The sequence below is a fragment of the Ips typographus genome, linkage group LG3, assembly GCF_016097725.1.
Source record: "Ips typographus isolate SLU linkage group LG3, UJ_Ityp_2.0, whole genome shotgun sequence".
NCBI classification, from domain to species: Eukaryota; Metazoa; Arthropoda; class Insecta; order Coleoptera; family Curculionidae; genus Ips; species Ips typographus.
Genome location: NC_138424.1, coordinates 7,877,136 through 7,894,835, shown reverse-complemented (window position 1 = coordinate 7,894,835; position 17,700 = coordinate 7,877,136). Strand labels below are relative to the sequence as shown.

Here is a 17,700-nt window from a genome sequence, read left to right as displayed (position 1 = left end):
ATTGGATAACTAATTTTAGATAACATTAATTAAAAATTTATTATTAAGTATAAAGAACAATAATATCTGAAGTGACAGTATTCGATAAATTTGTGCAAACAAATTATACCTACGATTGTATTTTATTTCTTTGTTAAGTAATTTGATTATTTAACCCCGATAATACACTAACAATTACGTCACCGAAAAATTCAGCATATTAAGTGCTAAGACCTGTAATACCCACTAAACTTTCGTTTTTCCTGCAGTAAATTAAAAATAGAGGAACTTGAACTTATTATCATATTCTCAGTAATTCTGATGATCTAATAATAGCACATAAAAAAACGTCACTGGTAAATTATGTCATAATTCCCATGTAATAAGGCGAGTCATGCGCTGCGCTTTCTACGAACGTGTGACACGGACTTGGTAAAGCGCACGCGCCGCCACTGCTCACCTCCCCGTGCCGACCAAAACTCATGAACTTCACAAGGGGAACAAAGATGGCTATGGATCTATCCGCCATTTTCTAAAGTGAGACAGAGTAAAGTGTTTTTTGTGATTTTTTCGCATTTTTGTGGAAAATACGGCGTTTTTGGCTTAGAATCAGGTGAGACCTATTGTTCTAGTATAGAATACGTGAATGTCCTGGTGGTTTAAGTGAAAATCCGAGAGAAAATGGCTCGGTAACGTTGGCGTTGGTGCTGTAAGTGGCGAGAGTGAAGGAAGGCGAATCGTTTTCTTTGTTGTTTCTATACTCTTATTTCATTTTATCGCATCGTCTTTGTTGTGTAAAAAGAGATAAATTAGAGGAAGGACGGATGCGTTTAAAAATGTTTGTATTTTCGATTTTGTTCTTTAATTTCCAATTAATCGGTTAATTAAATTGGAAATATTGACTAAAACGCCACGCCCTCGGTGCTAAATTCCGTGTAGATAGTTTACGTATGGATTTTTTAGCGTTTGACCATCTGGATCATACTAAACACTCTGAATTATTTGCATTTTTTTGTGACAGGCGTTTAAATTTAAAACTGCATGAATAATTGGCCTAAATATAGATTCGTTATTATAGATTAAGCGATTAAGGAAATAGGTTGTGTGGGTTTAGTAAACTGGACTGGAATGTACCTAAAATACCAATTTATTAGGTCAGCAGAAGAACTGTATGGCGTTTTCGGTTGGCATGTGTAATGCAACTCATGTATAGCCATACTGTTTTAACTATATTTAATAGAGCAGGATACAGATACATGAGTTTGGTGTCATACACAGACACATTAGAACCAATCATAAACATTATTAATAACCCAAGGAATATTAATGAAAACATGTTATAAGAACTTATTTACGTTGCACAAACTTACAATCTTTGACAGATTAGTTTTTAAAATTAGGGATGTATTAGACTGTGACATTTTAGCTTGGTGTTCCATGGAGAGAGCAAAGTGAATGTGACGTCACGGTGACGTAATTTGACAGTTGATCAAAGTATGGTATTGTCAAATTACGTCATCGTGACGTCACATTCCCTTTGTTGCTCAGGCTACCTATACTGAAATTCAAACAAAATTGGTAGGACGTCACAAATTTTAAACAGTTAGAACAGGTTAGGTTAGGTTAGGAGGAGGCCTATATCCAAAGATGGATGTTTAGGCCTGATTAGATACATAGATAGACTTTTACCTCTCGAGAAATTTATCCTTATGATAATTTCTATAGAAGAAGCTTCTGGTATTTGTATACCTACACCCTTACTTAAATCCATTTTAGAGCAATCTTTGTCTTATTTTAAGCTAATTTGGACTCTTCATTACTGTTAAGTTGATGTTTTATTTTTACAGTTAAGACTTGGGACAAATTAGCCTAAACATGTTTGATCCTAACGTGATAACGACGACCACGCAACAAACCCAAATCCAGTACCAACAACAACCCCAACAGCAATCGGACAAAGACAAGAATGGACAGGAGCAGCAAAAGCAGGAGTTTGCCCCATTTTGTTACGCCAATGTAAACATGATCCAGAAAATAACTCCGCAAACGCAACATTCCACTGTCAATATGTCACAACTGACCGACGACAAGTGTTACATCACTCAACCGGCATTTAGTTACAACTACACTCTGGTAAAGAGCCAACCAACTAATCTTCTAGATCTAGTAAAAACTAAACGTGTACGACCCAATCTGCGTGTCTAGGTGAATCAGAACTTGTTGACTCAGAACGCCATATCTAATATAACGTTCAAATGCGACGTGTGCGGCTTGATGTTTGCGCACCTCAGTCTGCTGAACCATCACAAGAAAGTTAGTCACGGCCAGACGGATCAGCAACAGGCGCAGCAACAGCAAATCACGGTACAGTTGATGCCCACGCAGGTGCAACAGGCGCAACAACCCACTCAGATTCAAATCGTTTCGGCGGACCGAATTCGGTTTTCTTGCGAGGAATGTGGAATGACTTTTGTCACTCAAGGCGAATTGAAGAACCATAAAATCCAGAACCATCAGCAACAACAACAGGTATTTAGATGCAATTTTGATTTCGTTGATTTTTTTTTAAAGTAGTTATTTGCGCAGCAAGTTCAACAACAAGCGCAACAACAACAACAGCAGGTCAACACTTTAAAGATTAAAAACTGTGAATCTTGCGGGGCTCCCTTACCTCAAGACAATAATAAAAAGAGGGCGGTAATGAAGGTAAGTGTTGAAGATAAGGTCGAAACCAAGGCAAATGGTGGTTACGTCATTAGTTGGGTTTCTTATTGTTTATTAGACTGTGCTTCTTCCAGCGTTGCAAAGTATATTAAATTTTATAACTGTGACAGCCACAGATTCAAAAATGTTGGGAATGATGCGTAGAATGTGTTGAAAAAGGAGACATATGGACAGAAAGGGTAAGTCCACATCTGCAGTACTTCCGTAAATCACAGCACTGTTCGTAGTTTGTGATTGGTTGGATTGGTGATTTGTAAAGCAGCAGCCCTCCCACTGTGGTAGGATTTACGAAAATGCTGCACATGTAGACTTTTCCTCATGCTACAAACTTAAACTACAGGACGTCAACAATATGTCAAATTACATAAATCAGAGGCCGCTTTCGTTATCAAGCTCCATGGAGCGAGCAGAGCGTTTTTGACGTCACGATGACGTAATTTGGCAAAACCATAATTGGACCAACTGTCAAATTACGTTATTGTGATGTTGAAAACCCTCTGCTTGCTCCATGCAGCGTGAAAACCAATGCGATCAGAGCTACGAATAACAATTTGCGGCGTGATTCATCAAAGTAGCACAATTATTCGATATTTTACAGTTTCAGGGCACTGTTTAATGAGTTTTGACTGTTTGTCAGTTGACTATAAGCCTGTCATTAAACGTCATATTACATTTTTCCAACCACACGAATTAAAACCTTCTTGAGCTTTTTGACGCTGCCAAAGTGACGTTTTGGCAAGGTTAGTTTGATGTGATTTTCAAGCTTTTCCACGCCGAGTTTGTTAATATTTTGTTAACCAAAATGTATTCCACAAAATAATATGCTATTTTGAATTTATTTGTGCAAATTACATTTGAAAACAATGCTTCAGATTTCAAGTTTTGATTGTGGTAAAATGCAAGCATATATTTACAACTGACAAATAAAAAGAAGAATATTTTCGGTGAATTACTGAGAGAGAAGACGAAATATTAAAAATTCTGATATTCGTAAATTTTTTTGGGAGAAAATACCTTGAACAGTCTCTAAACAGACAAGCAACGCAGTTAAATATGTAACGACTATTTGCCCTGACACGTACCTTACCAAACTTGAATGTTTTTATTAGTTTAACGATCTTGCAGGTGAAATGTGAAAATTGTTTGAGCGCCGAAGCCATCCAACCTCAAATATTTGTAGTAGCCGCAACGACGGATCCCCCAGCCACTATTAAGTTTGAGGAAAGTACCGGGACTCAAACGCAAAGCCCTTCAAATTTAGGTTATTTTAAGTTTTATTAGGTTTACGAATAATTTGCTTTTACAATTACCAAATTACAGGCACGCAAAACTCGATTCCAATCGGCATTAAAAACAACCATCCGGTAAAAAAACGAGGTGTTGCCAGTGTGACCAAGTGTACTAAATGTAACGGCAGCGGTATTATTTTCATTGGAGCCCCCAAAAACCAGCAAAGCAACGTGGAGAAGCCTTTTCACTGCAATATTTGCAATGGTTCGTCTCAAAGTCTAACGCTTGTAGTTGGGTTATTAACAAAAACCTTTAGGGTCATTTAGCAGGTACTCGTCTTTGTGGTCACACAAACGGCTGCATTCCGGCGAGAAAAATTTCAAGTGCAATATTTGCGGCTTGGCTTTTGCAAAAGCAGCTTACTTAAAGAACCATTCCAGGATACATACAGGCGAAAAACCTTACAGGTGACGTTTATTGTTTAGTCGAAAAAAACCGTAGAGGTCGTTACGAAGTACAAAATATTTAGGTGCAACGTTTGTGGTATGCAATTTTCCCAATCACCTCATCTGAAAAATCACGAAAGGATACACTCGGGAGAGCGTCCGTACGTGTGTGAAGTTTGCGACAAATCCTTTGCCAGGCATTCGACTCTATGGAATCACAGACGGATCCATACAGGCGAAAAACCCTACAGGTTTATTACTTTATTACCTTTATTATAATTACTTTATTTGCATTATCTAAAGTGCAAAATAAGTAATAAACTGCTCGCCACGTCAACCGGGATAGTGATGTTTTTGGGTCATTTTTAAAATTACGCCATTCTAAAATGAATCAACAGATTTTAATGCGGTTTGGACTTTCATTGAGCTTGGTTTATTGGCTCTTTACTGATGTAAATGCACTCTAACTGCCGTATACAGGGTGTGAAAGAAGTGCGTGCAAAAAAGTGAAATTTTCAAGTAGTCCCCAATTGATCAAATTTTTTTTTTTGTTTTAACATAAGGAAGTGATATTTAGGTCAATATCTCGGGGCGTTTTTCAATTAACGTCCCAAGTCTCAAGAAATATTGATTTATCCAAAAAAGACATTATAGTGCTCAAGCTCGAATTATGGCAGCAGCTTTTTATGTGTCATTTTAGTTGGGTGTAGATCCAATAATTTCTTTTACATAATTTTTGAAGCAACCCCATGACCAATAAAACCATACAGGGTGGCTAAAGACAATCAAAGTGAAGAAAGAAAAGTATTAAATTACAGCCACTTTACTAATAAATAATTTTAACTTTTTTCTTACATAGGAACTTGTTGTCTATGGTATTACCTCCGGACGTTTCTTAATTAACGTCATGTGTCCGAAGAAATATCGATTTTTCCGGAAAATGGATAAAGCACTGTTCTTGAATCTTGAATTAAGCCATATTAGCAGGTTTGTATCTATCATTTAAATGCCGTTGTATGTTCAATATTATCTGTTACATAATCTGCATTTTTTGGATATATCGCTATTTCTTGAGTCACAGGATGCTAATTGGGAGATATTGACCGAGATTGATTAATAGACAAATGAATTAAAAAAAAAAATGAAAACTAATTTTGGTAAGACCGTAAATGCTGGAAATGACCACCATTCATTTCAATACAGTCTATATCCTTTTTTTAACTTTTCGATTGCTTTGGTAATCCAGTCTGCATGATTTCTATTGATTCTAATTACTTCATTTGTAATCACCTCGATCACTTGATTTAATGGTATTTTTGGAAATTTCGGAATGTCCTCTACAATTTTATCTCTAATAACATTTACTGTCACTTGTCAAATATCCGAGTTATTGACGTTTAAAATGAGTGCTGCACAGCTGATTGGTTTTGAATTAACGATCACAGGGTGGTTTGAAAAATTTATTTTTTCTCATTTTTTCAGAAAAGTATTACAGATAAATCCAACAAATCATATATCGTTGAAATCGTTTCGATGCGGCCTATTCAACAGTTGAATAATACAGGGTGGCCCAGTTTGAAATGTCAATAATTCACCAATCCATAGCCAATTAAAAAATAAGTTGACATTCATTATGTCATTTTCCTGAAAAGTGCTTCCTAAGGAAAATACAGTCCTTCAAATTTCTGTTTAAAAAATCGTTTTTTTTGTCATAACTGTCAGACCGTTGGAGCAATATTGATCAAATTTGGAACAAGCACTTTATTACACATTATTACGGTAACCCAATTAAAAATTGTCTTGGAAACGGAAAATTCACTTAAGAAGTTTAAAAAATATTATTGTAGCCAGTTTTCATAGTTTCCAGACAAACTAAAAGACTTTAGTTTTGAAAATTGAATTAGAAAAGCTTAAAAATTGTGTTTGTAACCAGTTTTCATGCAACTCGAGAGACTTGCAATTGACTTGTAGACATAAAAACTACTTTTTCAAGAATTTGTTACAACAAATTCATACATTTAAACCTTAAAAATTGACTTGAACCCCAAAATGTGACTGATCTAATGAAAAGTGACATCAGAAGCTTAAAATTTGCATTTGGAGTAAGTTTTCATAATTTTAAGACAAATTTCAATATTTTAGTCTTGAAAATAGTCTTAGATGCAGGACATTAACATTAGATTCATGAAAATTGCCTTGAAAACGAACTTTTCGTGCTTTTTACTTTGATTTTCATTTTCTTCGAATTATGGACTATTTTTAGTGCTTCAAAACTGCTTTCAGCTTGGAAAATCGAGTTTCAAGACTATCTTCACCAAGTTATTGACATAACAAACTTAAAAAACAATTTTTACATTCTTCATAGACTTAAAATAGCATTTCAAGCTTTGTCACTATTAAATCGACTTCTAGACACCTCAGTGCTAAAAATTCGGGTATTTCTTAATAAACTAGACTGTTTTTAGTGTTTTAAGGCTGTTTTCAGTGCCTCAAATCGAGTTTCAAGACTATCTTTACAAAGTTTTTGACTTATCAGGCCTAAAAGCCAGTTTGTCCACTGACCATAGTTTTGAAAATGTTATTTCAAGCTTCTTCACTATTAAATTGACTTCTACACTCATAGGTGCAATAAATTATAGCATCTCTAAGAAATTCACTGTTTTTAGTGCTTTTTAAGACTGAAAAATCGAGTTTAAGACTATTTCCAAAAGTCAAGTTTCTTTTCTCAAAATTTTTCTTCAAATTTTGGTACCAAATGCTACAATAATACTCTTGAGAACTAATTTTTAGAAATAAAATAGTCCGAAAATTTAATTTACTTCTAGACTTGTCCAGTCCAGGAAATTGAGTTGTACACCAATTAAAGTCTTGAAAATATACTTTTGGACTCTCTTTAGTCCTAGTAAAGTCAGTTCTAGCATTAAAAGTCAACTTTTATATTATTTTTAGTAGAAAAAAATAAGTTTCATGCACAATACAATCTTTGTCTTGATTTCCGGTCTTTTTTAGTTCTTGAATGCCAGTTTCAGACACTCAACCAGGATGGCAGTCTGAGAGACTTTCTTTCACTGACTTTCACAAGTCTTGGATGTTCAGTTTTAAACTATAAAACGATTTTTTAAATTGAAATTTGGAGGACTGTATCTTCCTTAGGAAACGTTTTTCAGAAAAATGACATAATGCAAGTCAACTTATTTTTTGATTGGCTATCAAATGGTGAATTATTGACACTTAAAACTGGACCACCCTGTATACAGGTACAATAACATTTGTTTTTTTCCAGATGTGACATCTGCAGTTCGTGCTTTAACCAAGCTACCCACCTGAAAAACCACCAAAAAGTTCATTCAGGTGAAAAACCGTTCAAGTGCGACATCTGCACTGTAGGGTTTTCTGACAGGTTATTATTTTTCCTTCACCACCCAAAGACAACAATTTTAACTGTTTCGGTTTCAGGTTTGCATTAAAGCGGCACAGAAACATTCACGAAAAATACGGAAGGACAAAACCGATGGTACCAACGAATTCTGATATTGAGACTGAGAAAGCGGTGGAAGCTGCGGAGGTTGCGTTACAAGTCCAAGAAAGGTGAGTTGATCGTCAATTGATACATGAATTTGCTTCTATATCGGTTAATTATAGTGGGGAGCATGAAGAAATGGTCGAGGCTAAGTTTGAGGGAAAATACGAGGAATCCGAGGAAATGGGTCAAGAAATTGAAGACATCTCGGAGCTGCAGGTGCAGTTACAGTAAAATTGCCATGACTCGCAAGTTACGATTGTGAAGAAAAACATTGTTTTAAATGTTTTACGATTGACTACTAACAGTGAGCAGAATGTTATTTTTAAGTTTTGTTTGCGTTTGTACATATGAGAGAGTATGGTTTTGAATTTTTGGCAAGTTTTTCGTTTTTGACCTGTACATACAGGCACTGACAAGAAAACATTTAAATCAGTTAAATTAACTGGATTTTGTTAGTTATTAGGTATTTTTATGGAATAACTAGATGAATCAGTGATCCAATAATAAAAATTAATTATTTCTAGTGTATGTGTTTTATTATTTTAAGTTTGAACTTTTTTTTATTTTCTATCATAGTTGTCAGTCACGTTCCTGATTTAAACCGAGGTTAAACGTTAACCTTAAGCTAGATTCATAGTTCTAATTCCGCAAGAAGTAAGCGACATGCAGCAAGGAGTAGGAGTAAAAAGTAGCCATGTCAATTCTTAGTTCAACTATAGTAAGAAGGAAATAACATAACTCCAAAGTCTTATAAACCTTCAAAATTTGATTTACCTATCTTGTCGGTTGCCATTTTTAGACCAAACCAAAAGACATATTTGTCAAATGATATTCCAAAAATCCATGAATGGGGGTAAAGACCAATCGTTATGCCGGAAGCAGTAAGAAGCAAGGTAAGAAATGAAAATGATTATTGCGTTTTATACGGCTTGCACTTATTTGTCAAACTATGAATTAGAGTATTACAAGTATATTGTTTATTTTTACTGCAGCTTACTGATTACTTATTGCGGAACTAGAACTATGAATCCAGCTTTTACAGTTGACAATAGTGGGAACTGGAACTAGGAGCTTAAGTAAAATTAAGTAATAGCCAAATGCAATAATGAATATCGTTTATTTCCATTTTTTTTTTGAATATGTAGTATCTGCTAGTTGCTAGTAATTGATTAAAACTAACTACAAGTTAAAATAGTAAATTACCTGTCTAATTTAAATAGATACAATATTTAACAAGAATATCCAATAAATACAATAATTAATAATTTCAGTGGAATGGGACACTTCTATACAATAGATGTAGTTCGTTGAAAATATTGAGATAATAAAAAATTCGAATTTTTAATCGAGCAACTATACAGGGTGAATCGTAACTCGTTTCAAACAAAATAGGTGCGTATAATGTCAAAATATGTAGATTTTACGTAAATGACAATAATTCTTTATTACCTAGTTAGCTTTTTATATCAATATGGGAGTATCCACTAAAACGAGCTATTACGACTTATCCATAGCCAGCACAGACACAATATACTATACCCTGATTATTATAACTTTAGATGCACGTCATAACACAGGTGATTTTATTGCAAACCAAACTTATTGAACAATAACATTGCAAAATTACGCACCTTAAAATATGTTGGCAATAGTGCGCAATGTTGTCGTCTGTTTTTCTTGCTACCGAACTATTGGCGTTTCAAGTTAAGATCGCAGCGCCATTTGAACTAAAATCAGGCAACACGTTCCTAACCTAACATTATAAATAATATGACACTGTCACTTCATTCTCTCGCTAAATTCCTAACCAAAATATGCCAAAATCAACGTAAACAAACGGAGAAATGACAGCTGGAATGCCCGAAACTGTTTTCAAAACTGATCAGCAGAGGGAGTATCTCTTTTCTTGAAAGGCCAATTCGGATCACCGATTATCTCAACCGATCGTTTAAGTGTCAAAGTTTGACGTCGAATACGCTGATATTTTTTTGTAACTGGTGATCCTATTTTACGTTCCTGTGGTCATTAAACGGTTTACTTGTGGACAAACAACATTCCCACAACCTGCCACGTAGCTGTCTCTTATGACAAAACCGTCCAATACTGGTTTCAAACAACTTTATTCTGTTAGATTTTTGTGTAAAGCTTACATCTACAGATTGATCTAAAAATGAGTCTGTACTAAAGCTAAGTATTATCATTTACTAGCAAGAGTAAGCTTATTCAACCAATACAAAAATCATTGAATTGTTAAAAATCTACGCAAATAATGTCTTCATTATTACTCAAAGTTTATACACAAATGCCGAGTAAAACACATCAGATCTCAAAACCCTCAACTCAGGGTCTCTTAAACTAAGCTTCCCTCACTCTCAATACCCCAAAGGTTTAATTAAAACAGTAAAAACCACAGACCTTTCTGCAAATGCAATATCACATTTGAAAGAAAAATAATATTCTTCAATTTTAGTTCGTTTTTTATAACATTGACAACGCCACCCCATTTTCACCTTGATGACGTGCAACTACAGTTTTAATAATCAGGGTATATGTGATGTTAGTATGGACCCCTCAATTTTCAATTTTATAACTTATGGCAAATTACACCGACGTAATTAAGGACACCCTAGGGTTCACCTAGGCTAGGTTAAGTTTTGATTTGACTGTGACAGATCAGGTGCAAAACGTCACAGTCAGATTAAAACTTAGCCTAGGGTGCCTCTAAATATGTCGGTGCAATCGGCCCTTAGTGTTGCCCAAGCTCAAGTACTGACGATTGTTTCTTTTTTTTTATTGAAGCAGTTCCTGAATATTTTCTGGTTCTTCTAAGAATGTATGCACTACAAATGTTCACATCTATCTGCATGACTGCAAAACAGCATATTGTAGGATAAAGTGTACCTGCCATAAAATCTACTTAGGAAGTCATAACATGTCAAACTTGACTCGATACAATGAGGATCTGGGTTAAGTTTACTCTAAAGGTACCGACCAAAACGAGTTAGTGCACGTACAGCCCGCTGTTAATCAAACCAACATATTTTGTTATCCTTTTACGCTTTTTTAAGTAACTTCGTTGAGAATAATTCTGTATACTGGTCACTATTACTGAACCACATTTATAGGTTAAACTTAACCTGAGATTAGTGTAATTGCCCCTAGAGCTAACCAATAATATTTGCAGTACATTTCACAATTTATATATTTTTTGATTCTAAAATTTATAGACTTTGCAACATGTTTCAAAGCAATGGCGATATGCATACAGTCGTCAACCGGATAAAGTGGTAATAAAAAATAATTTACAATAAGGAACACACGTAGCAAAGACAAGCTACAAACATCGCAACCTAAACAACTAATTAATACCGGTTAATCTTCGCTACCGCCTTCCTGTCAACACTGTAAATAATACCAGTTACAACAAGAGCCATCAAAGTGATGTGCCAATTATTTGGTTAATGAAAACCGCTTTATTTACACGGAATTAAACTAATACAACCGCGTGCACTTGTAATTGCAAAGCTAAACCGATTTGCTCTAGTCAGAGGCCCTAAAAATCATTGTATTTCCTAAAAAAAACTGCAGCTTACAATAAATATACATATACACTGAAACAAGTAAGGTATAAAGTAGTATTATTACAATCGACGAAAGAAACTAAAAAAACATTTCACGTGACCACCCCCAGAATACGGGGGAAAAAGGTCCGTTTCCGACTAGGCAAAAGGGTGTCAAAACTTTAATAAATATAATAATAGTACCTAATCAATAGTTGCGTAGTATGATGTCGTTCACCAATTAGCTTGGCCGCGCATATCTGCAATTTAAAACGTCGACGTGCTTACTTTAAATCTAGAAATAAGAGAGAGTTATGTTGTAGTCGCTATGTTGATGGGATAAGCTCGGTTAGTAGACAATTGGCAAACGCCCACAAAAAAAAAGCGGGGAAAAAACACAAACAGCCCTAGGAATCACGTACGGGGTGTTAATCAACATTGACTCAGAAGTGTATAGTGTATAAATGTCATTAGTAGGCAATTAAAGCAACACAAAGTGCACTTGATAGAGAAAAACAGTTGTTTACATTTGTGTCTTATGACCACTTAAACGACATTTTTGCCAAAAGCAGCTGTCAATTTATCAGTTTTTTAATATTGCAATTAAACAAATATTTTCAGTACCACAATTTGTCAATTTAAAAAATGTCAAACATCAACAGTTTTTCTCCATAAATTTTTTTAACACTGTGCACTCGGCAGCAAGCATTAATAAAAAGTGCACTTACCGGGAGTATAAACTGGTACGTCACCTTGATTTAAGGCGGCGCTTTCTCCTGCTGCAGCACTGGGAGCTGGCATAGCAAACGCCATATTGCCTGGCCCCTTTTTGGGCGACGGCTGACTGGTGACTGGCGGCGATCCGGAACCTGCCCTCTCTTCGTCACTACCATCGTCCTGAAATTGGTTTACAATCAGCCAAAATGGCATATAATTTAACAAAAAAAATATTGCAAAAAGAGAATTGTATAAAAAACAAATACTGCACGTATTTGTTGTAAAATACGTGCTAAAAGTGACAAAATAACTTTTTGAAAATGGATGAGTTAAGTGTGGGCAATCTGCCTTGACTGACGACTTTCATTCACAATTGTGCAACCAGGGACTTTTCACTAATTAATAATTACAATTTTGCTAGAAAGTTAACACATCAAAAATTAAATAGAAGACTTTTTTTTATTTTTTTTAGTTTCAAACTAATTTAAATGCAACACCTTGTATATTGTTTTATTTTAACACACTGTATATTACTTCAGATTTTAAGAGTACTTATAAAGGCCAATTCAACGATATACGATTTTTTTTTTTTTTTTTTTGTACCTACCTATAACAATGATAGGTGTAACAATGACAGCTAACGTCAATATAATGTTAAATTAATTGGCAAATTTTCCTATTACTTAAAATGGTGTTAATTTTTTTTTTTTTTTTTTTTTTTTTGTTTTTGAATGGGCTAGTTTTAATTAATTTACTTAACGTTTAAGTGTTTTCATAATTTCCTCAAATAAAATTGACTAATACTAAGAATAAAGTAGCAATACTGTAGATCGTTGAATTGGCCTTTATGAGTACTCTTAAAATCTGAAGTAATACACAGTGTGTTAGGTTTGAATTAAGAAAGTTGGTATACTTTGTGACTGACCCTGTATACTTGCGAACCTCATTTCACCCTCACGTCATGCGCTGTTATTTACTTTAACAAGACGCAAATTTTGAGAAAAATAAAATCAGCAGTTTTCGAGATATTTGCAATATTCCAGACTTTTTAGACACCCTGTATACCTATATGTAATGTCATACGCCTATCTGAATTCGTTTCTGAGATATTTACCATTTTATATGAAATTTGATATTTGCAATACCTAATTTCAATTGCATATCAAAAAACGTTTTTGCATGGTTTTTGAGTCGTGTCAAACATGTAAAAAACGTCAAAAACGATTCGAGGTGGTCAAAAAGACCAAAAATCATTTTTTTCAAATGGAACACCACCCCTATTTTTATTTTATTTATTTTGTTCCCCGTCTAAAATAAGAGTAAGTTTGTATTATGTTACTTATTTGAAAAACTGATACTTTTTGAAATAATCACCATTAAACGATTTTTCTCTTATCCCATAAACGTCTAAGATGTCAAGTACTAATGGTAAAGTAGGCTGTGCCTGCATAGCTGCGCGAATTTGACGTCACAATGATGTATTTTGACAGATGGCCACAATATTAGTTTGTTCAATGATGTCATCGTGACGTCAAGTTTGCCGCCTTAAAAGTATCAAACACGACATGCATCACCTACTTTGGTAATTCAAGCAAAACTGTCTTGCGCTCATGTAACATAGAAATTCATTTATTTGAAATTATTTCGACAAGTATCAATTTTTCAAATAAGTAGCATAACAAACTTGCACTAAGTTTAGACAAGGAATAAAAAAGTGTATTCCATGTAATAAACTTGACTTTCCTTCCTTTTTATAACTGACTTTTTGAGGCTATTTTTTGAGCACCCCGTATTATTATTTTCGACATTTTTCTGCCTCTCACTCTTAGGACTCAAGACTTCATTTTCAAATTTATCTATAGTGAAATTAAGAGCAAAAGATTAAAGAAATAGGCGGTTAATAAATAAAATTGATTTTACAGTTAACTTAAATAACTGTGTAACTCATAAAATATTCAGCCACTGAAGATTTCAAATAAATTATTACTTGATGTCCCTAAACTTAATGAAGAGTCAAGAACATCATTATGAACAGTATTTTAGCCGATTTTCGAAAATAAGCACTTGCTACTTATGCAACCACACACTATAACTTAAACAACCCAGAAATTGAGCTTAAAAAAAAAACTATAGGTACATGAAAACCTCCCAAAATAGGAAAAAAAAACATCAAAACATAAACACACTTACCGGTGATTTACGCGGTTGTATGCTCACTGGTTGACCTGAGCTTGGCCCTCCCTCCCGCTGAAAACATCACTACAGTGAGAACTCACTAACTCTCCAAACAAAAAAAAAATAATGAAAAAAAAAATCTACATTACTTTATTTGATCCAAAACCACAAGTTGATTGTATTTTTTTAACACACAGACATAAAAAAACATTCATGTACAGCCCTTAACCACCCTTAACAAACATTCATTACCAACACTTTAAGAGGAATGAAAAAACTAAGATAAAAAATGAGTAAGTGACTGACTGGATTTACCTGCTGCTGTTATTCCCTGATCCAGGCTCCAAAATACTTGCAAAACACAAAGCCACTTACCTCATTAACTGTTTACTGCAGAGAAGCAAAACACAAAAGCGAGCAGGCAATATTTCCCATAAAAAAAGCAAGCAAACAACACTAAAAACTTACATTTAATGTGTGGTAGTCACCACTGTCTTCTGCCGGCTTTGGTTTGCACTTGCCGCAGCAAAAGTTGCAACAGCAACACAGGCAGCAGCAACAGTAACATCCGGTTACTATACCACATATCACGAATAAGGCCTGAAAAACACCCTCAAATTAAAATCACTCTGGAACTTTATGAGGTAGTAACTAAAACTTAATTAACCTACATCCAATTTACATCCTAATAGAGGGAAACTTTCAATGTAAGACACTAAAGCTGTGGGGCTGCAACCCTTAGGCATTTTACCTTCCTGTTCTGGTTAGCACGTACATGTTTCCACTATTATACTTAGACTGTAATAAATATACACAAAAGTCCAGAGTGTTTACTGATTAGCTGGTTTATCTTTTGTTTAGATAAGACAGGTCAGATTCAAGAAATAAAAGTCAACACTGAGATTAAAATAATAGAGAAAGAATGTTTGGATTTCCTTACCTTACACCAAGTTGAGGTAACCACAAAATAGGCGTTGACATTTTCTTCCCCAAACTGTTCAGCAATATACAGCCCCAATGACCCGTAATTGTCATAGATATTTCGTTTGGTAGGGTCACTTAAAATTGAATGAGCTCTGAAATAAAACCTTATTAGGATATTGAGTGAGTAAAAAGCAGATAAAAGTTACCTATTAACTTCCTTGAATTTTTCAGCAGCTTCTGGATTATTGGGGTTCTTGTCTGGGTGATACTTTAAGGCCAAACGTCGGTAAGTTTTTTTTACTTCATCAGCTGAGGCTGTTTTGGGTAGAGCTAAAAGTTCATACAAAGAGTCTCCTTGTGTGCTGAAACAATCAGATACCAAAATCAACTTCTGATAGTTGTTAAATTTAGTTAATGTGTGTTAAAATATACTATACATAAAGTGTTCATTTACTTTGTCTCTATCACTCTTGAAATTCCCACATTTTAGAATTATCCTTTTTGCTTTTTTTCATGCAATTTTGCTAATTTTTGTTATTTCCTACCTGCATTTCTGGTCAGTCTAAATTACTTTTCAAGGACTTAAAGACTTTTAGACTATAAAAATTGCTTTATTTAACTAAAATTTCTTATTATTCACTTGAAAACAACACACTACCTTTGGGACTATGTAGTACTGAATCTTTATACAGTGTGAGTATAATATATACATATACATATACAACTTATGAAAAAACATTCAATGTGACATTCAAGAATATACAGAATGAGCCACAATATGGATATGAATTGAAGTTATGTTTTTTCTTATGGAAAGACTATGTTTCAGTGACATTTTCTTATTTGTTGCCTCATTCTGATTACTTTTTACATTTTAGACAACATGTTGTATGGTTAACTTGAATAGTTTGGCAGCTATTATTATTATTATTATTAAAGAAAACTACAATCAAGTAAATTATCCCATTAAATGCTGAAAATGTGCCCCTTAAATTGTCTGACAATGAGCTAAATTAAAATAAAAATTTTCAATAATCTTTTATAACATGTCACCTGTTATAAGGCTTTTCATACAATTCTTCTTAAATCATTTAAATTTGCTAGTTTTGTTGCATATACCTTATTTTTTAACTGACCCCATAGAAAATAATCTAGAGGCCTCAAATCTGGTGATCTAGACAGCCATTTATTTCAAGCAAAGTTTTCTTTAATAATTAAATAGCTGCAAAACTGTTCAAATTAACTATACAACATGTTACATGAAATGTGATCAAAATTAATGGGTGAGACAGAAAATTGAAACATAATCATTCCATAAGAAAAAACAGCCTCAATTCATTGCCATCTTGTGTCTCACCTCACAGTGTGTATTCCTGATTGTCACAAAAGGGTAAAACATTTAAAATGTGTCCATGTTTATATGTTATTCCAAAATATTGTAGATTTTTTGAAATTTTACCTTTCAGTGTTACCGATCTGTATTTGTGCATCTGTTTTAAATCTAATATCAGATAGATCTCCTGTGATGACAAATTACATTGCTTTTCAAAACATGTTTCATTCTTTTATCAATTATTATTGTTTTGCCTTGACCAATTTTCTTACCCTTTTTTGGGAAAACAATGTTTTTAGTTTTATGACCTACTTAGTTTCTTAGTTATTGACACTTAACTTTAATATCTTATAAAACATATTATCAAGTTCTTTGACTACCCTGAAGCCAACCCCTTGTCAAATATACTCTCTTAGTAAATAAACAATAACAATATTTTAAGGATGTGCAAGGTCTTCTACAGGTGAATGGATATATGTCCAAAAATTACATTACAAAAAAACCCAACATAAAATAAGGAAAGTTTGATAAAAGTTGGTTAGAAACCCCAAAGATAGATTTATGAGCTGGCAATTTGACTCATATTGTAGGTAATAAAGATTATAAATAACCAAATTCACCAAATCCCTTTTTTTAACAATCATCAAGGACATTACGTGGGTGTATAAACACAACAAGCATCCCTAACAAAGAGATTAAAAGTCTGCGGGGAGTGCCGGGATGGTTAGTAGAATATTTGGCTCCTGCAGAAAGGGCTCAAACTGTTTCATATACTTACGATAACTTGCGTTTTGCGTCCATAATGGCAGTTTGATTAATCAATTAACTAAACAATCATGAATTGAACAATCGGAACCGTATTTACACAACACTGTAGTCTTTCACCAAAGGGATGGCATGTTATTTACAGAAATTGTGATTTCAAATTGTAAAGATTGTAATGATATGAGAATTCGGAGAAATCCCCATTTCCAATGGGCAAACGTCAAACTGATTAATGTCAACCTTGTCAAAAAGAAAGTGAAATTTGCAATTGTCAACACAACGCAGCCAACAAAACAAATAAAAAGCTCCATTCACCAACGTTCA

General features: G+C 34.1%; 2 protein-coding genes across 6 annotated transcripts; one reads left to right on the top strand and one right to left on the bottom strand.

Moving 5' to 3' along the window:
• The first annotated feature begins 432 nt into the window (after window positions 1–432).
• LOC145726790 (uncharacterized) lies at window positions 433–8,426 on the top strand. The gene is made up of 11 exons (XM_081976025.1): window positions 433–592; window positions 1,827–2,112; window positions 2,185–2,508; window positions 2,554–2,685; window positions 3,829–3,964; window positions 4,024–4,197; window positions 4,250–4,400; window positions 4,463–4,630; window positions 7,663–7,779; window positions 7,836–7,967; window positions 8,022–8,426. Exons 2-11 carry the CDS (start codon window positions 1,855–1,857, stop codon window positions 8,131–8,133), a joined length of 1,704 nt encoding a protein of 567 aa, XP_081832151.1. The 5' UTR covers window positions 433–592; window positions 1,827–1,854; the 3' UTR covers window positions 8,134–8,426.
• Window positions 8,427–9,002: 576 nt separating this feature from the next.
• Csp (Cysteine string protein) lies at window positions 9,003–17,610 on the bottom strand. Of its 5 annotated transcripts, none has more exons than XM_081976059.1 (7): window positions 17,390–17,610; window positions 15,485–15,640; window positions 15,295–15,430; window positions 14,823–14,954; window positions 14,370–14,426; window positions 12,215–12,359; window positions 9,003–11,757 (listed from the first exon to the last, which is right to left on the bottom strand). In XM_081976059.1, the coding sequence occupies exons 1-7, from the start codon at window positions 17,410–17,412 to the stop codon at window positions 11,747–11,749; spliced, it is 660 nt and encodes a 219-aa protein (XP_081832185.1). In that variant the 5' UTR covers window positions 17,413–17,610; the 3' UTR covers window positions 9,003–11,746. The 5 variants fall into 5 exon arrangements, with proteins under 5 accessions (XP_081832185.1, XP_081832184.1, XP_081832182.1 ...); XM_081976058.1 differs by having other exon boundaries at window positions 9,003–11,722; XM_081976056.1 differs by having other exon boundaries at window positions 9,003–11,722; window positions 12,191–12,359; window positions 17,390–17,609.
• Window positions 17,611–17,700: the final 90 nt, after the last annotated feature.